A 23,043-nucleotide genomic window follows, 5' to 3' on the forward strand; every position below is an offset into this window, starting at 1 on the left:
CGCTGGAGGACCTAGTCTTTATCCACTATTGGGATATAATTTAGTCGTATTCAATGAGTTTCTGGGGGGGGGGGTGAAGTCATTTAACTCCTTAACCCAGCTGTGGAGGACATTTAAGGACTAGTTTTCTCAAAAGTTTTAATGCTTTTATGCACATTTGCTCCCATTTTAGCGTATCTCCACTGGCACCCGCACAGTCACTCTGTCAGTATCTGCCTCTATTGATGTTGCAATTCCCATCACTTCATTTAGCAAGAGCAGCATCACAGACGAGACCCGCTCATTTCCATTTATCGAAATCCCATTTCTATTCCATCTGCTAACTAGTCACCTGTGAAACTAGTTTTTAACCATGGTTTGAAAGTGCGCCGACTGCGGCTGTATACCCCCATCCCCTTTATTAGTGTTTATTCCAACCCATAAAAACCGCTGGAGAGGCACACTCTGCCAGCGCAGGTCGTTACATTGTAAAACACCATGGCAGGGTGGCACACAACATTGCACATCGAGGAGCTAAGTGTGTCAGGGAGGAATTAAAGAATAAATTTCCCCTTCCAATTAAAAGACGTATTTGTGCAACGTGAGCGGAGGAAGGGAACATTATCAATGAGGGGAAGAAAACACACTGTTACAACTCAGGAGGCACAATTACTGAGGCTGGTGGTATGCAATTAAATAGTGCTATTTAGACAGCGTTACTCCCTGCTAATAAACGCAGAACATATAGGAGACAAAACAGGCTCCCGATGTACCTCAGAATCCCAACAGCTGGGGGAACAGATGACTGAAATGTAAACACAAACAGCGGCAAAACGACGACTTCAAAAGGGAGACGGGATGCGACGGGACTATACATTTACATACAGAGCAGATACTGAGACTCACTATCTTGTGACCTCGAGGTGGAATCTGCGCTCGGGCAAAAAAAAAATAAAATACAAGAACAACACGCTTGAAAAAAAGAACATCACAGGTTTTATTGAGGAAGGTGTAGTTTTGCAGGGTATGATCCAAATGAAATGTATGTAGGGCAAGCAGCACACTCCTCCTACACTGTATTAAAGCATGTTTGAGTCATCGGCCTGCTCTCTGCAACCCCTCAAATCACACTCTGCGCAGGGTGAGTGGCGCTCGCTAGCATTGTTAAAAATGTACAATATAAAGCTTGAAGCCAGCAACAAGTAACGGAAGTAATGCAAGTGGAGGCCAATTGGCGGATGAGTCCTTTTAATTACACACAACCTTATTGACATTTCAAAACAGTGTAAAGATTGTAAAATTACAATAAACTCCTACCCCTCTCCCCAGTCTATCCCCCACCACCTTTCACTCCCCTCTTATTCTCTTTATTTTACCAATTACGCCTGATCCTTGTACTGCTGGTGCAACATGAGCACATCATCCTGGGAGACCCTGGTCCAGCCCTTTCCGTGGACATGGTACAGGTTAACCTGCCCACCGCTGTAGGCGTCGCGGTAAGTGGCCTGGTAGATGGCGCGACGGGCGAGCTCGCAGGCCTCTTCCACGGTCAGGTCGAACCGCAGGCCGCTGTCCATCACACCGTAGGCGTACATGGAGCCGGAGCCTACCGCAAACAAGTCGCCACACACCCGGTTCCCCTCTGAGTCCACATAGTACAAGCCTGAGGAGAAAGAGCAAAAGCGAGGTCAAGAGTGTGGGAGGACAAAGAGAGGCAGGGAAAAAGAAATATATAAAAAAACACAGCGTAAAGAGAACTGCGTTTCTCCGGATTCAGGTGTTGAGCTTTGTCAGGAAAGCTGAGACGGTGTGCATCTAACACCGACGCTCTCCCACAAACAAACGCACAATCTTGTACGCGCACATACGCCATGTCCTCCAGAGAGAGAATATGAACAGCTGCAACCTCTCCAAGTGAAGTAAGGCTGGCAGATATGAACAGCTGCATCCTCTTCAAGTAAAACGAAGGCGGCCGCGGAACCTGCTGACGAGGCGCGGGCCACATCGCTGTCTGCCCAAGGGCCCTGCTCTGGATCTTATTGATCCCAGCAAACAGGCCAAAAATTAACTATCGACCCACAACCTGAGCCGCGCAGGTAACTGCGTCTCACGCCTCACAGGGGAGCACAAAAAAAAAAAAAAACAACAGTGTGCTCACGTTCTACGGATGGCAGACAAGTCCAGCACATTGATAGTGTTCTACACACACACGCACGTTCTTCATTTGAACATCACATGGAGGTGTGAGCTCACCCCACAGCAAACCGACCAAATGTGTAATCCCGTGTGCACTGCAGACCCACAATGCTCTGATGGACTTGTGAGGGACAGTTTCCTCCCCACCACGCCTCGTGGACACATGCGAGACATTTTGTTCCGCGCCATGACACGCTCTGATCCCAGAGTGACGTGGAACGGGTGACTTGCACCAGCCTGTGAGCTCGCCCACAGCCAGCCTGCAGATGGTGAAAAGACAGCCCGCGAAAAGGCATGTTTTTCATCGCGCTTTCACAAAGCAAAACCTGTGAAAATGATACGCGCACAGAAAAACGCAGGAACACATGCATATAAAACTGCTTAATATCCACCACTATCGCTCATCTGCCACATTAAAAAACACTTCAAAATGCCCTCAGATTGCACATCCTCGCTTGCAGAGCTTCTCAGCTAAACCAGTGACAGTCTATTAGGGATAGAGAGCCACTTGCTTCTCTGAAAAAAAAAAGCTTACCATTGCTTTCAACTGGTAAATTGCAGCTTCCTCAGCCTGTTGTTAGCTTGCCATGATAATCATCCAGTGCCTGCCTATGCACAGGGGTAATTTGCCATTCCAAGACCTGCCTGTTCCTCTTGAAAACTGTGAGGGACTCGTTAAAAACATAATAGGCAGGGAGAGAGAGTTGTAAAGGCAGCCTCTTGTGTTGAGTAGCACAGTTGACGGAGGTGGATGAGGACTCTTTAGGAGGTCCAAGTATAGCAGCAGAGCGGCACCCAAAAACACTTCCCACATCCATTCCTTTTCAAACACACCTGGGGTCTTTGTCGAGCCCAATGCGACAGAGTTCAACTGAGCTCAAACACTGACGCAAAAAACGTGCAGGCTGTGGTGAGTGTTCGGGGGGAAAAAACGGGAAAAAAACGGGGTGAAATTCATGAGGCCCACATTAAAGTGGAAGTGAAGGCACATTGTGTGGATGGTGGAGCAGTGCAGCAGTGAAGGCTGGGAGAGGCTCCTTCCACTCCATCAATCAACTGACAGGTGCTTTAGAAGGCTTTTTTTTTTTCTTTTTTCTTTTTAAACAGCAGCCTGTGCAGCTGGCCGGACTGGCAGCGTTTAGACGTAGGTGAGGAGCACAGTGTGATGCATGGGTGGCTAGCATCAAATGGGTCAGTGTCTGTCATCTGTCCTTCCCACTAGAACTGACAACTGGCTCGCGAGTAAAGAGAGCAGCAGTTGTACAGAGGAGGGAGGAAAAAAAACTATTACATCACCCTCTTGGGAGTGGCTGTAAAACCAAGTGCCACATGGGTCTTCTCTGATGAGGCTTCATAAAATACACGACTCCGCTTTTTTTTTTTTTTGTCATCAGGCTGCGTCCTTTTTAATCACATGTCACCTTTTTTCTACAAACCTTTCATGTTTTTGTACAGAGCGCTAGAGGATGCCACAAAGGGTGCAGTCAGTCATCTCTGTCAAAAGCAAAGCTGCTACCCAGCTATCAAGCATTAACTGTACACTGATTACAAGTGTCATAACATTTAATGTTATTACATAGAGCCATATTTGTCAAGCTCCTCAACATCGCTTTTATTCGATTTATTTTGCATGCAGCTTAAGACACTTCATCAAGGGAATAAGTGCTCTTGACATGATTGTAGCTGGCTAATGAGCTTCCCGCCTAATCGCGATTGATTTAATTTACATGACATTTACCTCTCCATTCAATCATTGGCATTGTGGGAGCCATGGCAAAGCTCCCACACCTATTGAACTTATACAGGGATCATTATTTCCCCAATTGATTGCCCGGGATTTAGCACGTGTCATTTACGTTTGTTGGCATACCGGCGGGCCGTCATTGTTCACACAGACCCCTCTGCTTTCCAGGCAGAGCTGGCATCGATCTCAGCGGGTGTACGGGCATTATGCATGCGACCCAATTGTCCAAGGCTGAGACCCGACGTCCATCATCCCGCCGCGCTCTCGCTGGCCCGCAGTCCCAGCCTCATCGATTTCCCATTACTGTGTCACTGTGGCGGCCTCTTTAAGCACACCTTCTGTGATGTACAGCCTCACGCTGTGTGGCATCCAAAAGCGTTAAGTACAAACAGGAAAAGAAGAAAAGAGGGGCTGCAGTACCATCTAGTGGACAATTCTGGAAGCTACAGATGTGTTTTTCTTTCTTAGAAGCAACAGGACATAAACTGAAACTTCTGTGCAGCAAAAAAATCATCATAGAAAAATTTCTTTAAATTAAATGATAATCAAGTGCAGATAGACTTTTGTTTCATATGAGGAATAACTTTTAACTGTTCATCATAACAGAGGTTGAAGTTGACCTGCTTGGTGAAAGCTCTGGTAAGCAGGTGATGTCAGAAAACAAGGCTGAACCAAAGCTAAAAATGTTGCCATAAAGACGTATCTAACAACATAAAATTTCAAAATGGTTGCAGTTATTATGTATTTTCTATCGTAAAACAAGAGGAACCCAAACAAAATAAGACATACTGCACTTTATACAGAATACGAGATGAGATGAAATTGCCCTCAGCACCGAGGTCACGGTTCAACTCCCAGCAGCACCTTTGCAGCAGCTCATTCCTCGGCTCTTTCTCGACATTTCACATTTTTCTCTATTAAATATCCAATATAGCCAAAATGCTTTTCTTTGCTCTTCTGAACCCAGATCCATATCACATTGTAACACAGGGCTGCAAAAACCTATTTCCATTATTGATTAGGCTGCAGATTGTTTTGGTCATAAACTATTCATTTTGCATACAGAAATAATAATAATAACTTTTTTTTAAAAAAACCAAGATTTTGAAAAGCTCAAACTGATGTCACCAAATTGCTTGTTCTGTCTGTCCTCATTTTATTGTAAACCTTAACTGATGACCAAAACAGTTTTCCAATGTTCTCAATTGTTCTGCTGTACTGTTATATTACAAATCCAGTCCAAGTATCTTAGAACAAAGTAGAACCAAACACTACATATCCAAAAATGCTGTCATGTATGCGCTATTTTTGAAAAATCATTTGTATCTCGGGTTGATGTGACTCCTTATAAACTTTTTTAAAAACTGTATATTTTCTTTTTCTTCTTTCTTTTCATTTGACAGATACAGCTGTTGTATTTACCTGGGCCTCTCTTGTCCCAGCCACACACCATGGTTCCCATGCTGAGTCCCATGCCCTTGTACTGGTACACCATGTTGGCCAGCAGCTTGGAGGCTGCCGCCACAGAGATGCGCTCCTTGTTGCGAAGCTCATAGATGCGGCACTGGCGGGCCAGCAGGCGCTCCCAGAAACTGCAGTCTGCGGCTCCTCCAGCCATGGTACCCAGCAGGTAGGGGTTGATCTCAATCACCTTCTTCACCGTCTGCGAGGCAATGTAGGAGCCCGCCGTGGCCCGAGAGTCCACCGCAACAATGACTCCATGCTGGAACTGAGAGGGGCAACATGTTAGTGATGCATGCTACAGAGGAGGGAAACAGGGCAACAGAGCAGACGCTGGCTGATCAAGTTGTCCACATCTTCAAGTATTCCCCCAAAATACACTTAAATACATCACAAACCTATGTGTAAAATATATCTGTATATACTGTGACAGACATATGGCACAGTGTAACCTTCAGAGATCCCAGCAGCACCACTGATGAATGGGTTCTTTTCATATCCGTTAAGTTCGGAGCATAAACTGGGGACACTGCAGATAAGTGTCTCTTTTTTCACCATTATTTTGTACAGAATAGTCACTTGCTGTAAATGTAAATCGGTACAGTTTAAGGATCTATTAGTCAGCCCTTACAGCGGTTCTGCCTAAACAAGAGAAAAATGTGCGACTGCAACTGTCAGAGAGGCGTGATATATGGCTCAGCTCTACCAGGAAGCTGCTGGATAAGAGGAAAGACTTCTGCTCTCTCCTCCAAAATCCTCTATCAGTGAACTGACAGTCACAGAAGCAGCATAGTACTACAGTGAAGACAACAGATTTGGCCAAAGAAAGATGTCTGCTGGGAAGGTTTTCATTAAGGGATTAAGGGATAAAGATGCCGTTATTTTTATCTTTTATTTTTATCAACAAATCCCCCAAAGAGACCAAAAACAGCCACAGGAACGTGGATCAGAATTTACACTGCTTTGCTGCGTTTGACACATAGAGGAAAAAGAGCTGCAACGGATGTTTTTATTGTAATGACAAGATATGTCATCCAAACGCCCCACCATAGCTCTTTTGTGGGTTTTTAAGTGTTTTCAATCTGTGGCACAGAGACAGAGTCTGTATCAGTCTATTACACAATCTTGTTAGGAGCATCGCTTTATTCTGGGCTCTGGTGTCTTTAATGAGACTTGCAGATAATTAAAAAAGTATCCTCGGGGGAAAGTAAACCCACCTGAAAACACATTTATCAGCGTTTGAGCTTTGCCTAAACCGCTATAGTACAAATAACCAGCGTGTGTCTGGACTTTGGAGAAATCCCAATTCCTCTTTTTCATCACATTCATTAGTGCTTTCAGATCTCCTACTTCGTGCTTCGCTCTTACTAGATCAAAGGAGCTCCTCACAACTGCGTTTCTTGCTTTTGTGCATTTCAGCACACACTCATGGTGTGTTACAGTCATGACTCATCATTTTTTAAAGGTTGATGCCAATTATATTTAATACTTAACATCCTCTTCCAGCAGAATTTCATGCGTGGTTTGGCAATCACATTTAAAGAATCATGGGAATTCATGGTCCGTATTAGCTGTTAAAGCTGGTGATTTTTATTTGCTGCTGACTAAAGCTTCTTTGTGGGTAAAACCTTTTCGGGGAATACCAAAATAAAATCCTCTTTGCAACAAAAATGCTGAAATAAACGTAAAAATACGCGTAAATCAAATTGTGATTTTAAAAACAGTATGGGCTGCTCTGTTTCCGACTAGGGTTGCATGACATTGGAAAGAACTAACTGTGATATTTTGTTTCATGCACTTAAAAAAAATACAACATTTTTCACCAGATGACTGGAATAACTATGTGGCAAGAACAAATCATTACAGAATGACTCTGGTGACTTTGTAGGTGAGTGCCTCTGCATAGAAAATAAAAAAAAAATATTTAAAAAACCTGAAAGCGTGGCCTTTCTCATATAACGTAACATTGACAAAGGCATCCAAAATATTAGTTTATTTGCTTTGGGTGCCATTCAGATCTATCATGGCACTCACTGTACAAAGTTTTGTGGTGCCAATTTAAATGGTCAAACAAGACACCTCCAAGAGAGTACCAGTTTTGGGTCAACACCATCTGTTTTGTCATCAAAATATCCCCAATTAACTGACAATGTGCATCTTGTTGCACCCAAACCTTCCTTTTCACTGTTTCTGTCCTGCTTTTTGCTCAGTTTGATGCACACATGTGGAGGCTGCGTTTAAACAAACTCTGTATCTTTCACATAGATTTTTTTGTCAGTAAATTCTGTTCTATTAGACCTTTATAGGTTAATCATAAAAACTGACGACTTATCTTTTTGCATCAAGCTGCAACAGGTTGTCGGAGGATGCATTTGACTTCATTTACCTTACTTCATATTCCACTTCCGGCAATGTGACTACTCATTCACACACATCACAGCGCTGGTGTTGGAACAATATATTTTGCAGCCCTACTTCCAACCACAGATGCTTCAGAAGTCTCCCAAATATCACTGAGCACATTCCTGACACATCAACTGTTTCACAGCTTTATAGAATTCAAAACACAAATATTTTTTAAGGCTTGGGGGATATTTGTTCCCAAAACCATAATGGATAAGCATGACCAACAACTATGTAATTACACATGTATGTGCACAATACATTCACGCTGGAGAGAACAGACTCATAGGCACCTATTTTAGATGTAAAATACACAAAGAAAGCACTTGTTGCTGTTGTATACAAGTAAACTCATACTGACATAGCCTTGTACAGATACAAGCTTACGTTGTTGTGTTGGGAACTGACTGAACAGCATCAACATGAGCTTACTCACTTTGTCATTTCTCCAAATAAATCAGACAAAAGTCACATGTGAATGAATACATACACTACAGAACATATCCTGTAATTGCGGTCAAACAGAAAAGACCTGCCGACATTTACAAAACTGCTTTCTCAAACAGAAATGTCAAGAACGAGTTATCACCGGTGAATATCTGCCATGAGAAAGCGCTTTGTAGCCACGCTAGCATGCTAACATTAGCAATACGATGTTACATGAACCCTCAGACATGTTTGACAAATGATTTGGACTTCATAAAACACACATTTTGACAAACGTGCACTTAGTGGGAGTCTAATTGTGATAGCTATCGAGAATAAGCGACTAATTAACTCACTTTAAACGCTAAGGTGGTGGTTCCGTGCAGAAACTCTATTTTCCTCTCGACGCCGTCCTCGGCTCCGGCATAGAGCGGGTTTTTAACGGAAAAGCTGAGGCTGTCCCCCGGCGTGGACTCGAATCCCAGACCGCTATGTTCAGGTCCACAATCATAACCAAAGGGTTGACAAGAATCAATTGAAAAATCCGCACAATCACTGTTCAACACACTAGCAAGAGCCATCTTTGAAAGTGTCTGATGAGCAAGCACCTTCCGCCGTGGAGCAGAATGAAGGTTTATTAAACGGTGGAGGCGAAAATCACACAGCGCCCCCTGTGGCTGTGGAGGACCGCGACAAAAAGTCACCCACACAAACCGTGGAACAACTACAAAAAAAATACAAATTAAAAAAAAAAAATTTAAATAGAATAAAGGCTACATACTTACTCGGGCACTGTAAAAAGTGAAAATACAAAAATAAAATAAAAAACAATTAAGACTTATGATGGCTGACAAAAGTAAATCAGCCCTGAAGTTTGTCTGACTTTACACTATTGTTAATTTTCACTAAACTGATTTCCAAAAGTTTCAATAAGACACACTGTCTAAATTTTTTTCTTTTCTTTTTTTTTTTAAATAAGCATTAATGCATTGGGGTTCCTTGTCCAGTTCTGGACATTCTGGGATAGTATGAACATGAACACACATTACAACCAGCACTGCTCACTGCAGGCCATGCATTAAAAAAAATTCTTACTCTCTTAAAAGTTTCTTACAGTTTACATGTCATTTTTTTTCTGTAATTCTGTAAGAGATTAAATGGTCTGCACTTATATAGCGCCTTTATCCAAAGCACTTTGCAATGTATTTCTCATTCACCTATTCATACACCAGTGGTGACAGAGCTGCCTGCCAAGGTGCTGCCTGCCATTGGGAGCAACTTCGGCTTCAGTGTCTTTTCCAAGGACGCTTCAACTGTGGAGGGGCAGGGGATCGAACCGCCAACCTTACGACTGGAAGAAAACCCGCTCTACCACCTGAGCCACAGCCGCCCTTAGATTACCCATAATTTAACCACAAAAAAGGGAAAATCTGAAAAACAAAAGCATATTGTTCAAAAAATTACTGTTGCGCATTTTCACTTTTTACAGTGTGCAGCAGCCCTGTACAATATTAATTCTACATTTAGAGGAATCTGTGCAAAACCAACAGGACTTCATGTATGTATCATTGTTTTTTGTACTATTTCCTTTCATGCTGTAACACCACTGTATCTCTGCTGGGGAATAAAGGATTATTTTATCTTACCTTATTCACTTACCAATGTCACTTGCTGATTGTGTTCATTTGTACATTAATGCTGCATCATTTCTGGAGGCTTAGATGCTGACTGTATTTATATATTGTGCTCGGGAAGGTCTCGAGTATATTTATTATTGAGATTATTTACTATCTGATATTTACCTTTCCTCTGTGCTGCATTTCTAGTTTTCTACTTCATTTGTGGAATCTCTTCATTCTATTGCACGTTCATGTGAGCTGTCAGTGCAGATTTTTGGATAATGCAGTTTTGGCCCTTGAGGGTTTAGGAATTCAGACCCTAGATTTTATCCATTTTATGCAAACATTTTTTGCAGTATTTATGATTCTAACTTTCTGTAAATTGCTGAAAGCTGTTATTCAGTAAAATCATGTTTTGTAATTAACATCTTGCTGTAGTATTTGGGGAATGTTGATTAGTTGCTGAGTAGCAGCCGTTCACTATTTCAACTGGCTTGTCTTTGTATCAAACCGTTTGCCTGATAAGGGTAAAATGACACTGACACATCTCAAACAAATGTATTTTTGCCAGTTCCACAGTGTGTAGGAGTCTTTTTGAAACTTTTGGAAACGCTCTCCCCTCTCCTACACACCTATCTTGTGAAATAGATGTGTGAAGAGTTCCTCTGTCTAAATTTTGCCCTGATCCCATCATTTCCTCCCACACACACACACGAATGCTTTGCTTAATTTAGCAGCATTCAGTTTCGTCACTCTTTCTCTTTTCTCTTCTATCTTTACTCCTCCTTGCCATGTCTCTGTAATATTCCTCTTTCAGATCTTCCCTCTCTCTTTGGCTCCATCCCTGGGCTGTGATGTGGAAAAGGTCCACGTTGTTTCCTGAGTATGCGTCTCTGTGAGTGGCTCTGAACACTGCTTCTCTTGCCAAGGAGAAGGCTTCGTCTTTACTCAGGTTCCACCTCAGGCCTCCATCCAGAACCCCGTAAGCATACGGAGAACCTGAGCCCACAGAGAAGATGTCTCCCTGCAGTCGAGCTCCATCGCTGCACACATATACTAGTTTTGGGCCACTATTAGGAGATGCAGAATCTGTTACTGCAGTAACAACAGCTGAGGAGCTATCATCAGACATAAAGAATGAGGCTTCTAAATCCTTTGCGCAGTCGCCTTCTTTCTTATCCCAGCCACAGAGAGTAAGAGCCACACATACCTCAGTACCTTTAAAAGGGTGCAGCATGAGTGAGAGGAGCTTGGCTGTGCCACGTATCGAAAGGCGACGTCCATGCCTCAGTTGGTAGAGTCTGATCTCTCTAATCAGAATTCGCTCCCACAGCATGCAGTCTGCGGCGCTACCAGAAGAGGCAACAACTAAATGGGAGTGAATGGGGTTAATCTTATGAGCAGCAGGACAACAAACAAGCCCCGCAGCACTGGCACGAGTGTCTGCAGCTGCAATTACCCCACCTTGGAAGATAAAACCCAGTGTTGTTGTTCCATGAGACAAAGGGAAAGGCCTGCGGACAGTCTTGGAGTGGTTAGGAAGGCACAAATGGGCAGAGTTTGGTGAGGGTGGCATGAAAAAGTGCAATGGAATTGAACTATATTTTTCTGATGTCCTCAGTCCGCTCCACCTCAGGTTGAAATAGTCCATCATATAAATAGACGTGTCTGTATCCTCCAAAGATGAAAAAGGAAACCACTTGTGATGCCTGTCTTTAGAGCTACAGATATCTTCCAAAGCCATAACGGTATAGATGCAGGTACGGATAGATTCCCTGATCCCCAAATCAGAACCTCTTCTCTGTTAAAAGGCAAATAAAAAGTACTCCTCAAACACAGATTAAACCAGAGTCCATCCAGTGAAAGCTGATCAAACACAGTCATAAACCTCTCAAATCCTGGTTTGCAGTGTGGAACGCTGCCACCGACTTTAACTGTCTCACCTGCCTTGTACTCTGAGGTTTTACCCTTTTATAGCTCTTGCAGATATGACAGCTTGCACCAATAAGCACATGCACACACAGGCCCGTTTCCAAAAGCATTTGCACTTGTATAAGTGATATTTTAGCCTACACGCTGTGAATCTGATATCCACAGAAGCCAAATTCTGCAAACCTTACATGCTGAGTGATATCTTGCGAGTTAGAAAGTTAAACCTTTCACATCATTTTCAGTTTGTCGCGAAGAGATTAAGGCACCAGCAGCAGGATTTTAATATTTGAAAGACCTGCTTTTCACACTGTAGCGGTGTCTAAAATGTGAGAGACACAAATATATTAGGAAGACACCTGCTACAACAACAATATTATTAATAGGAGAAGTGAAAAAATTATAGTTCTTGTTACATCTGGTAATTCGTGGCTTATTCACAATATTATATTTTTTTAGTTCAGGTTTTACTTCGGCTAAGATTTTAGATAGATAGATAGATAGATAGATAGATAGATAGATAGATAGATAGATAGATAGATAGATAGATAGATAGATAGATAGATAGATAGATAGATANAGATAGATAGATAGATAGATAGATAGATAGATAGATAGATAGATAGATAGATAGATAGATAGATAGATAGATAGATAGATAGATAGATAGATAGATACTAAATCCATCCCCTTGGTGAAATTCAAGATTTTATCACCTTACAATAGAAAATAAAGGAATTACTCTTGCAAAACATTTATGTAAAAAGAAAAAATCACCATGAATCATCAGCTGTCAACGTTCATAAAGTGAAAGACTCGATATACAAGTATCGCGGTAATTTACGAGATTTGCAACCGACGTACGGCTTTAGCCATTTTGGCTCTAAAATACCTTGCTAACGAGCGATCATGCACGTCTAAATGGAGCCAAGATGGCGTCAGTTTCCTCGAAAGACTTAGCAACGAGACGGTTCCCAGTCAATCCATTCAGTCGGCAAAAATCATGGCGTCCGCCAGTACGGGGAGCAGGGTGTCCTGCGGGAGAGATTTGAATTGTGTGCCGGAGATAGCGGACACGTTGGCCGCGGTGGCCAAACTTGGGTGAGGAGAATTATTTGCTGTGCACGTTGTTTATTTTCTTTAAAGATTAAATTTGTGCTTAAGAGAAAGGGGCAGCGTCGCTAGCATAATGACAGTGCGTGATGGTTGCTAAGCTAGCCGGTGAATTATCAGCACGTGCACAATCACAACGATGCTTGACACCGGGGAAGTGTTCGCTAAACTCACTCCGGCTGTTTTATTTAGCGCGCTGTCTGGAGGATAGTTTATAAAACGAGGTTGTGTTTTTCTTCAAGTTGTTATTAAACATGTTATTTAATGTGTTTTTTCTCCTCTGGGGTTCAGGTTTGACTTCCTGTGTATGCCCCTGTTCCACCCGAGGTTCAGGAGGGAGTTTGAGTTGGAGCCCGCTAAAACCCGAGCCGGAGCCCAAACCCGCTCAGACCTGCTGCTCTGTGGAAGAGGTTAGTGTTCCTACCATCTTATCTCCTGTGTGTCAGGTGCTAGTAGTCATTAATTTAACATATACTTCCTCAAGAGGAGATAACTATTTCTCCTGGAAATAGGCCCCCTCCAGATGTGGACTCACGTCTTGTACACAAGTACCAGGACCACAGAGTAGAAATGATCTGTTTACAGTCAAAATCATGCATTTGAATGTAAACTTTAATATATAAATAAAAGTATTGGCATCATATTTGTCCAGTGAGGTCAGGGTTCAAAGATCAGACTGCAGACAGTAGAAATAGAGACGATTTCCTCAGTAGAAAGCAGCTGATGTGAAGACAGTACACACTATAGATGTTGATTATTTTGTTTGTTTATTTTATTTTTTAGAGTAACAACGATTGTCTCTGGAAGGATGTTGTGGCTGAATTTTCAAAGTGTTTATTTTTGAACTAAATAAACCAAATGAAATAGTTTTCAGCATCATCATATTAGTAAAATTTCAGAGATTAATGTCTTAAAACTGTCTAAATAGCCACATACCTACTCTCATTTATGTCTATTTTAATATTTTGCTTTCTGTATCTTTTATTGATTTTAATTAATGTAAAGAAAAAAGTTCATCTTCATATAAAAATACATGTATCTGTGTACTGATGCGACTAAAGTATCTTGTGGAATTTCAAGACTCAGTATAATAAACGGTTTTTATTTATAGATTGACTGCTTTCAGCCCTAATTTTATTTACTTCAGTGATTAGATAATTTTATACTTGGCAGTAATGTCACCACTGCAAACATTATTGCATTTAAGCAGCAAATCTGAAAACTCTGTAATAATCCACATGATACAGTCTAATAAAAGCTGTGATCCTCCAAAGCAAAACTACTTTTGGGCTTTAGATACAAAATGCTGGATTGGTTCTGAGCATGACCACATTCCTCCCAGTGTTTTCACTCCATAAACTGTGAATCTGCACACAACAGTTCAAATGCTTGCTTGTAGAAAAGCAATTAGTAGTAATAAGGTTACATCTGATCACAATTACACATCAGAAAATGAAAAGAAGTTACTGCTGCTATGCCACCTGTGTAAACGGCACACAGCCACTCTCTCCATTTGGAGACAGTATGGGTCCTGCAGCTGTGTAATGGTGCAGCTGTTTATAAATCAAACAAAGAAGGGCGACAGTTCTTCATTCAGCGCAAGGCAGAGTCTGAAAGCACATTTCAGGATTTGTTTGTGAGTTGGTCGTGCTGTGAAACCAAAGGAAACGGAGCTGAGTTCTGGCAGAGAGCGATCTGGACATCTAAAGGTGGAGCTCAGCCTAATTTAACCCCTAAGCTTCATACCAAAGGTGAAAGTGCTCATTATGCAGAATGGCACATATCAGAATAATGTATGGAATTACAGTTATTCATGCATTAATATGTGAATCACTTTAATATTGGATTGGTAAAGATGGTTTCACTGGTTTATCTCCAGGGTAGCTTGTGAATTTCCACTCAGGGAGAGTTTTAATCTCTAATGTTATATTTAAACTTATTATTTTTATGCTTTGTATTATAAACTAAAGCTGCAAAATAACTAAAGTTAGAAAAACAAATGTATGTAGTGCAGGAAAAAGTACAGTTATGCCTCCGAATTATACTGCAGTAATACTGTAAAGTGGTACAAGTAGCTCAAAGTTGTACTCATGTCCAGTATTTAAGTAAATGTACTTAGTTACCGTCCACCACAGGCTTTCAATAATACCACAGATGGATGTTTTGGTGGTTGATTATTATGACTGAAGAGTTCACTTACACGATGAAAGGGGTTTTCCTCCTGGATTCCAGATCTTCTTGTTCCACTGCTCAGATTTACTTCCTTCTCTTGTGTCATTCAAGTCAGGTTCCCATTTCTGTTCTCATGCTCGGCGTGTTATCCGTAAGTCTATGACATTTAAAATCAGGACCTTGCTATGCAGGACGTGTTGGTGCCCACGAGCACTAATTCCCAGTGTGTCACTGGGTATTGTCACAATTATAAGGTATATGGAGGCTAGGTTTTTATTCAGTTTTATTTACAACATTTAAATAGATTTTACAATGCTAAAAATAGATAAATAAATGAGTCTTTTTCGATTAAAAAAAAAAGTCAGATTACATTGGGGAGTGGTAGTAGAGTCTAGACTCTGCTCCGTCATTATTCCTGGTTAGCAGTTAGGAATTTTGCAACATTTCAAATGAGAAAATTTCATCACAATCACACAAATAATACATTTTAAAATGCATTTTCATGAACCTGACAAAGTGTAATCACAGATGTCCAAAAATCATCATCACAAATAACAGCAGTTGTATGACCTAATTCAAATGGAACTCTTAAAAATATAATTGGGTATTATTAATTAATTACTCTGTCAGCATTAACACAAAGAGTTGTCATAAGTCTTTTACCACACTTTGTTTTCAAACTATGCAGCCAGTATAACACATGAATGTTATCACTGACTGACAAGAGATGCTAACAAGTTGATTCTTTCTCCTAACTATCCATTCTGCTTTGTTTAGACTGGAATACTCTCATCGTTGGGAAGCTCTCTCCATGGATCGATGCAGATTCAGAAATCGAGACAGAACGCAGAAACTCAGAGGCTGTAAGTTCTTCACTTTGACTTTCTTTGAGGCCGATGTTGCTTTTGAAATTTCCGTGATTCTGTGACATGATGCATCCTGTCCAGTCTTTATGTTTATGTAATGTTCTTTCTGCTGTCTTCCTCTTCAGGCTTTAGCACAGGAACTGAACTTCTCAGCCTACTTGGGTCTGCCTGTGTTCATGCTCCCCCTAAAAGGCTCCCGGAATGCCAATCTTGCTCGACTGCTGCTAAACCACATCCACACTGGACACCACACCTCAAATGTAAGACGCGCAGCATTGCGGAACTCAGCACGGAAACCCATAGATCGCTTTTAGATTGCAGAGAAGCCAGACAGACACCTGAAGTTGTCACTTAACCGCTGTTGTCCTCCGTGTTGATTAGTTCTGGATACGTGTCCCACTGATGGCGTCTGAGGACATGCGGGAAGACCTGATTGAGAACGAGACGGCCACTTGTATTGATGACACGAGCGTTGATGAGAAGACCTGGAGCTGGTTAGTTTCATGCCAGTCCACTTCCTGAGCAGCTGAGTGCTGTCTGCATGCTGAAACTGTTGTCATCGATTTCCTTTATAATCGTGACTCATTTTGTTTACTTACCTCTTCTTTTCTAGGTGGCACTCATTTAGAACCCTTTGTGATTACAACAAGAGGATCTGTCTCGGTGAGGGAGCACACTGTGAAGCAACATCCAGGGGCAAAATCAGTGCACTGAGAGATAATTATGGTTCTGTCTGCCACTAAAAAAAGTTCTTTATTTTGTGTTCCTGAAGCTATTGAAATCGGAGCAGACATGCCATCGGACGCTGTGATTGATAAATGGCTGGGGGAGCCGATCAAAGCAGCCATACTTCCCACCAGCATCTTCCTAACTAATAAGAAGGGCTTCCCTGTTTTGTCAAAAGCCCACCAGAGAATAATCTTCCGTCTTTTCAAGGTATTAAATAATAATTGCGAGTTGTTCAGTTCTGCAGACATTAATCATCATCCCAATGTGGAGCTGTTGTTTTAATACAAACAATCTCTCCTTTTAGCTGGAGGCCCAGTTCATCTTCACAGGCACCAGTCGGCACACTGAGAAGGACTTCCGATCCTACTTGCAGTACCTGGAATACCTCAACCAGAACCGACCCGCACCAAACGCCTACGAGCTCTTTGCCAAGGGCTACGAAGATTACCTGCAGTCCCCTCTACAGGTGATGAAATGCTCATTTGTGTTCACATGTTTTAAGAAAAACACCTTTTTATGATGAATACTTGAGGTTTTTTTTCCCCTTTCTTCCTTCAAACAGCCCCTCATGGACAACTTGGAGTCTCAGACATATGAAGTATTTGAGAAGGATCCTATTAAATATTCACAGTACCAACAGGTAAGACCATCAGACACAACTATAGCTGCATCCTGTCAAACTCTATTAGAAAAAAAAAGTAGCATAAGTGGACCAGGCAGAGAGGACTTTGCCGATCCAGTATTCATGCCGGTACAGTGTTTGCATTAACCATGTTTCTACTGCAAGAACTTTCTCCAGGGATTAGGAGCCCATAGAGGAAGGCAGTGCATTTCCACAGCAGGGTCTAAATTAAATTCTGGAGGAGATTATTTTACCCTCCAAAAAGTCCCTGCTCAGGGGGGGTGCTTTCTGAAAGTTGAGGAAGTTTGGGGATGGGGATTGCAGTGCTTAGCTTTTCTGACTGACTGAATAATCACAGCATTTTATTTCAGCCACACCAACTTAATAAACTTATCGTTGCTCTGAAAAAGCTTGTAAAACCAGCTTCAGTGCGGTATTTTGAATTCGCTTTGCTTCTCCTGCTCGTCTCTTAACCAGCATTGCTACAGTGACCACATTTTCACAATCAGCACGGCTTCCGTCTCTTTCGTGCTCGCTGTTGTTGCAGTGTCACTTGTCCTTTGTTTTTTAATATGTTGGAGAATTAACTCGCTCTAGTCTTTGCGGTTCCTCAGACCACAGTGGAAACACAAATAACCAACAATCTAAAGGAAGGATGGAAGTGCACATACAGTCCTGATTTATACCCAGAATCCAAAATACCCACTTTTGGGACGTAGTGTGAGTCTGGAAATCTACAATATTTACAAAAGGAATTCAAGACTTAAGATCACATTGTGCCTACAACAAATATAAATGGTAGTATAGCTATTTTAGTGCTCTTACATTTGCTTGCAGTGAGCTTTAGAATAAGGACAGCACAGATTTTTCTCTTGCGTAGCTCTTCCACATAGCTGATGTGTCTGTTTTTGTATGAATCCAGGGTGAAAGAAGGTGTAAATGGTCTGTAGGAGTTTAAAGCAAAATATGTTGAAATGTGTGTTTTGCGTTTGTGTGTACAGGCTGTATATAAATGTCTGCTAGACAGAGTTCCAGAGGAGCAGAAAGACACTAATGTGCAGTGAGTATCTCGACCTAAATCTGTATATAAAGCATCACGAGTAAGAGTTGGAATTGGATAGTACTTCATACGTTGAGATTATGTCTTGCAGGCAACACACTCTTCCCATGAGAGTCTCTTCTATATAAACAGAATAACATAATTCTGATGTAGCAGCATTGCCTGAAATGTTGTGTCTTTATTGCAGAGTGTTGATGGTGTTGGGAGCAGGCAGGGGTCCGCTGGTTAATGCATCCCTGCGTGCTGCCAGACAAGCAGACAGGAAGCTGAAGGTGTATGCTGTGGAGAAAAATCCCAACGCTGTAATCACGTGAGTAGAATCCCTTCATTACGATGTGCACGTCTATATTGGAGAAGTGCATACTTCAAATTTTAATACTTGTCATTATGAATTTTACCCTCTGAATGTGGCTGGATGAGTCATTTCTCAGTGGATTTAAATGCGAGCCAAGGTGGATTTACATGATGTGTCCTTGATGTGAACAAATAATTAAATTTCATTTCACTGCTCTCTGTGGTGCACTGATGGAACCCATGAATAAAAAAATTAAACAGCCCTTTCAAAGAGACATTTATCTGTGGTCCAGATTTGCATTTAACTGCTGATACACACAAACTGAAGCTGCTGTAGGTGTACAAGACCGTCCTAAAGTTACAAGGATGCACTTTTTTTTTTTAACCTACTCTGAGTAATTAAGCATTGCCTTTAATTGTATAGCATTTTGTGGAGTGGGATGAAGTGAAGCCTGAAACTTTGAGTGCTTACGTTATTGATGTGTGTTGTTCAGACTAGAGAACTGGCGTTTTGAGGAGTGGGGTGATCAGGTGACGGTGGTGTCCTGTGACATGCGTGAATGGGCAGCGCCAGAGAAAGCAGACATCATTGTCAGCGAGCTGCTCGGATCGTTCGGTGATAATGAACTCTCCCCAGAGTGCTTAGACGGAGCACAGCACTTCCTCAAAGGTACTTCAGGTTTTTAAAAAAGAATTAATTACACATGTAGACGCTGTAGCTGCAAAGTCACTTAAGACAAAGTTCAGTGTTTCTACGTTGTTAGCTACACCGAGCAATGTAAAAAGCATTTGTTATCCTCCATTACCTTCCATGCTTCCTTGCATCTCAAATCACTTCTTCTTCTTCCCCCTTTTCTTCATCTCGCATCACCCTCAGATGATGGAGTGAGCATCCCTTGCTCCTACACGTCCTTCCTGGCTCCTCTGTCGTCCTCCAAGCTTTACAACGAAGTGCGAGGTTGCCGGGAACGTGACAAGGACCCAGAGTGCCATTTTGAGACTCCTTACGTAGTGCGCCTCCATAACTTCCACCAGTTGGCTGAGCCCAAGCCGTGCTTCACCTTCACACACCCCACAACAGGTAGAAAAACACACAACATTCACATGGTTCAGCAGTAAACCTGTACACTAAACACTTGACCATAACACGACCTTCTCCTTCTTCTTTCAGATATGAACAATAACCGGTATCAGTGCCTCAGATTCTCAGTGGGTTGTAACTCAGTGCTCCATGGGTTTGCTGGCTACTTTGAGACCACACTGTACAAAGATGTCACACTCAGTAAGTCAGCCAGCTGAAGAGAAAGTAATGTTGTGCAAAGATGAGGGTGTGAATACTCATGTTTAAATGCTGTTTGTGTTTGTGGCAGGTATAAAACCAGACACACATTCACCTGGAATGTTCTCCTGGTTCCCCATCCTCTTTCCCCTCAAGGTTAGTTACATAGTCGGTACTCAGCGACATGCTGAAGTTGTCTCAATTTCAAAATCAGCACATTAATGGTCATCTTCCCTCTTTCCAATAGCAACCCATCTCCATAACCCGGGATGATGATGTCACAGTGCGATTCTGGCGCTGCAACAACGGGAAGAAGGTTTGGTATGAATGGGCCGTGACCGAGCCCTCCTGCTCCGCCATCCACAACCCTGCAGGTCGCTCCTACACCATCGGCCTGTGAGGACGACACATCAGAACACTCGCCAACAGACATTCACTCACCCGTTTCTGTAAAACTCGCTGGAATTAAAGTGGGGGGGGCGCTCTGACACTTTTTATATACTCAGTTAAAACCTGGACTTTCTGTTTGAGCCCTTTAAGTCACTGTGGTCTGGTGGTAGCCACGTTTGAGGCAGCAAGTTAACAACCTGATAGGATGAATTTCTTTAAACTTGTGTTTCTGATAAGTCTGTTTCAGCAGACATGGACTATCACATGTACACAAAGTGTATCGTTGCTGTGAGATTGGCTCATTCAGATTAGGTCAAACAACTTCCCACTGGTTCGTCATGTTTTATTTTTTTAAATGTTTTTGTCCCTACTGTCTTGAACAGGTGTCGCAGACATACACACTCAATCCAACTGGACTTTTGCCTTATCAAATACACATTCCATACCGGTACTTGCATAGTGACGAAACACCCTTTTCCTCAACACAAGAAGAAGGTTCCACTATTCAGGTCACACACCATGTTGTTACGGGGGCTGTCTCTTCATACCTTTTATTTTGTTTCTGTATGTTTGAACCGTGTCAATAAAAACAACACTGTAATACTCTCTATATGCTGTGGACTCTGTTCGGTACCACCGTTCTCTGCAGGGTTTTAGGATGAAATTTAAATGATGGGAGAAGCTTGTGCATAGTTTTCGAATGACTGTTCATTTAAATTGAACGGCAGTGAGGAGGTGAGCAGTCTAGTAGATGTCAGCCTGAGATGATTGGTTGAACCTCAAGCGAATCTAACGCCACTTTAAATGCCACTAGCAGTATGACTGGGAGGTTTGCTGTTAAATTTCCTCTTGGTATGAATGCAAATTCATAGTTGTAAGAGCTTTATACATGTACTTCTACTACATGTACCTTCCAGATGTTTAAAAAAACAACGTGATCATCAGTTGTAAATAGGAAACAACTGTACCAATGTGACTGCATAATGCAACTGCAACAATCACTTCAGCTCTTGGATTCTACAAAAACACAGCCAACAGTCACTCCCCCCTCAGTCAGATGTAACTACCCTACTTTATACCCATCAATTCTGATCACTCAGTCTCTGTTTTACTTGAACATAACCATTACTTGGAGTCTCGGGGTGCAGGCCCATAAACACACCCTGTCTGGTCTTATCATGCTGCATGCACGCGTTCACATATATCACACAAGCTGCAATTTCCTAAGATAGACAGAACAGCCAGGGTCAAAAGAGAATGTAAATGTTGCATGTGAAATACCAGTGTGAAAAATGGCTGTGTTAAAGGATTATAATTTACAGATTGCTAGTTTTACACTGTATATTAAAGCTATGTAGACAGTATACTCATCCTTAAAATGGAGATAATGCACCGTATCATGCATTGTATTTGTGCTGCTGTACTTTCATTGTTTTTTTTTTCAGTTGGAAATTTTCAGAACCAGTTTATTTATAGGGCAACTTATGCACAGAGGTTTTTCAAAGTGCTTTACAACCAAATGTAAAATACAAAAAAGGAGCGAATAAAAAAAAATAAATGTAATTAAAATGACATTAATTACATTAATCAAACTGCACAGACAAGTGGAATAAAGTGAAACAGATTTATAGAATATATATGACAATAATTACAATTCTTTGTAGAGTGGAATAATTAAAACTAACAGAAAGGAAGATGAGATGAGAAGAGCGTAAGAGGTAAAGTGTACAATAAAATAGAAAAGAAATTGAACTGAGGTGCACACAAGTTTAATGAAAGTTTAGGTAGTTTAGACCAGACTCTATAATAGCACTGGTAATTTAAAAGCAGTGGAAAAAAGAACAGCCTTCAGCTTACTCTTTAAAAGTAGGCATTTGGGGCAAATCTAAGTTCCAATAGGAGCTGGTTCCAGCAACAAGCAGCATAATGACTAAATACCTCAAAGTGACCAGTCCCTGCAGATCTTAAAGACCTTCAGGCTTGTACTCAACAAACATATCCCTGATATATTTCAGTCCCAGACCATTCAGAGACTTACAGACATTAAGCAGGTCCATAAATTAAATTCTATATTTACCAGGGAGACAGTGCAGGGACTTAAGAATTGGAGTAATGTGTCTTCTCTTCCTGGTGGTGGTCAGTATTATAGCAGCAGCATTTTTAATGACTTACAAATGTTCACCGGTGTTATTAGGGAGGTCAGTCATTACAGTAAGTCACTCTCCAGGCAATAAACGCATTAATGAGTTTTTCTAAATCTTGCTCAGATGCAAAGTTTGTCAGTTTGGCTATGTTCTTAAGATGCCAGGAGGAGGATTTAGTGACAGCTTTGATGTGGCTGATGAAATGTAGATCCTCATCAACGATTCCACTGAGACTCTTGACCTGGGTTAGTCTTTAGTTTCATGAACTCAAGGTAAATGCTGAGCACCAACATTTCTTTTTTTTTTCTTTAGCCAAATAGAATTATTTCAGTCTTGCCTTTAGTTGTTGAAGGACTAGCTGCAAAAAATTAAAGGATGACACAAAGTTCATGATTTACTCGATCGTGACCCTGGATAGCAAAGATGCAGGAGTGAAGGTAGCTAGGCAACAACCTGCAGTCAAGCCAATAACCATCTATACGATTATCTGTAAAACCACTTTCTAATTAAATGTCCTCATTTAACCACATTCATGGTATACAATTCTTATAATTTTGTCAATGTATTTGTCACTACAAGTACTTTGTAATGTATGGATGTTGGCAGGCCAGCTGACA

The 23,043-nt window shown here is 41.6% G+C and overlaps 3 protein-coding genes across 3 annotated transcripts; 1 reads left to right on the forward strand and 2 right to left on the reverse strand.

The window, feature by feature from the left end:
- Positions 1 to 952: 952 nt before the first annotated feature.
- On the reverse strand, positions 953 to 8,817 carry psmb5 (proteasome 20S subunit beta 5). The gene is made up of 3 exons (XM_008293948.1): positions 8,566 to 8,817; positions 5,342 to 5,648; positions 953 to 1,642 (listed from the first exon to the last, which is right to left on the reverse strand). The coding sequence occupies exons 1-3, from the start codon at positions 8,788 to 8,790 to the stop codon at positions 1,359 to 1,361; spliced, it is 816 nt and encodes a 271-aa protein (XP_008292170.1). The 5' UTR covers positions 8,791 to 8,817; the 3' UTR covers positions 953 to 1,358.
- Positions 8,818 to 10,558: 1,741 nt separating this feature from the next.
- On the reverse strand, positions 10,559 to 11,404 carry LOC103366276 (proteasome subunit beta type-11). Its single transcript, XM_008293951.1, has 2 exons — positions 11,000 to 11,404; positions 10,559 to 10,897 (listed from the first exon to the last, which is right to left on the reverse strand). Exons 1-2 carry the CDS (start codon positions 11,402 to 11,404, stop codon positions 10,559 to 10,561), a joined length of 744 nt encoding a protein of 247 aa, XP_008292173.1.
- Positions 11,405 to 12,751: 1,347 nt separating this feature from the next.
- Positions 12,752 to 20,892, forward strand: prmt5 (protein arginine methyltransferase 5). Its single transcript, XM_008293949.1, has 16 exons — positions 12,752 to 12,858; positions 13,162 to 13,280; positions 15,820 to 15,905; positions 16,034 to 16,168; positions 16,290 to 16,402; positions 16,522 to 16,571; positions 16,681 to 16,844; positions 16,942 to 17,103; positions 17,200 to 17,277; positions 18,261 to 18,319; positions 18,507 to 18,629; positions 19,108 to 19,283; positions 19,491 to 19,694; positions 19,785 to 19,895; positions 19,984 to 20,048; positions 20,140 to 20,892. The coding sequence occupies exons 1-16, from the start codon at positions 12,761 to 12,763 to the stop codon at positions 20,290 to 20,292; spliced, it is 1,896 nt and encodes a 631-aa protein (XP_008292171.1). The 5' UTR covers positions 12,752 to 12,760; the 3' UTR covers positions 20,293 to 20,892.
- Positions 20,893 to 23,043: the final 2,151 nt, after the last annotated feature.

The sequence above is a fragment of the Stegastes partitus genome, unplaced genomic scaffold (genome assembly GCF_000690725.1).
Source record: "Stegastes partitus isolate 25-593 unplaced genomic scaffold, Stegastes_partitus-1.0.2 Scaffold925, whole genome shotgun sequence".
Taxonomy (NCBI): Eukaryota; Metazoa; Chordata; class Actinopteri; family Pomacentridae; genus Stegastes; species Stegastes partitus.

Coding starts and splice junctions, on each gene's coding strand:
- psmb5 (XM_008293948.1), bottom strand. CDS start 8,790: ATGGCTCTTGCTAGTGTGTTGAACAGTGATTGTGCGGATTTTTCAATT. Junction 5,649..8,565: donor CCACCACCTTAGCGTTTAAA/GTGAGTTAATTA, acceptor TGCCCCTCTCAG/TTCCAGCATGGAGTCATTGT. Junction 1,643..5,341: donor CTGGGACAAGAGAGGCCCAG/GTAAATACAACA, acceptor CTTTCTCCTCAG/GCTTGTACTATGTGGACTCA.
- LOC103366276 (XM_008293951.1), bottom strand. CDS start 11,404: ATGCCACCCTCACCAAACTCTGCCCATTTGTGCCTTCCTAACCACTCC. Junction 10,898..10,999: donor TCTGTGGCTGGGATAAGAAA/GAAGGCGACTGC, acceptor TCTCCTAATAGT/GGCCCAAAACTAGTATATGT.
- prmt5 (XM_008293949.1), top strand. CDS start 12,761: ATGGCGTCCGCCAGTACGGGGAGCAGGGTGTCCTGCGGGAGAGATTTG. Junction 15,906..16,033: donor AACGCAGAAACTCAGAGGCT/GTAAGTTCTTCA, acceptor CTTCCTCTTCAG/GCTTTAGCACAGGAACTGAA. Junction 19,896..19,983: donor GTACAAAGATGTCACACTCA/GTAAGTCAGCCA, acceptor TGTTTGTGGCAG/GTATAAAACCAGACACACAT.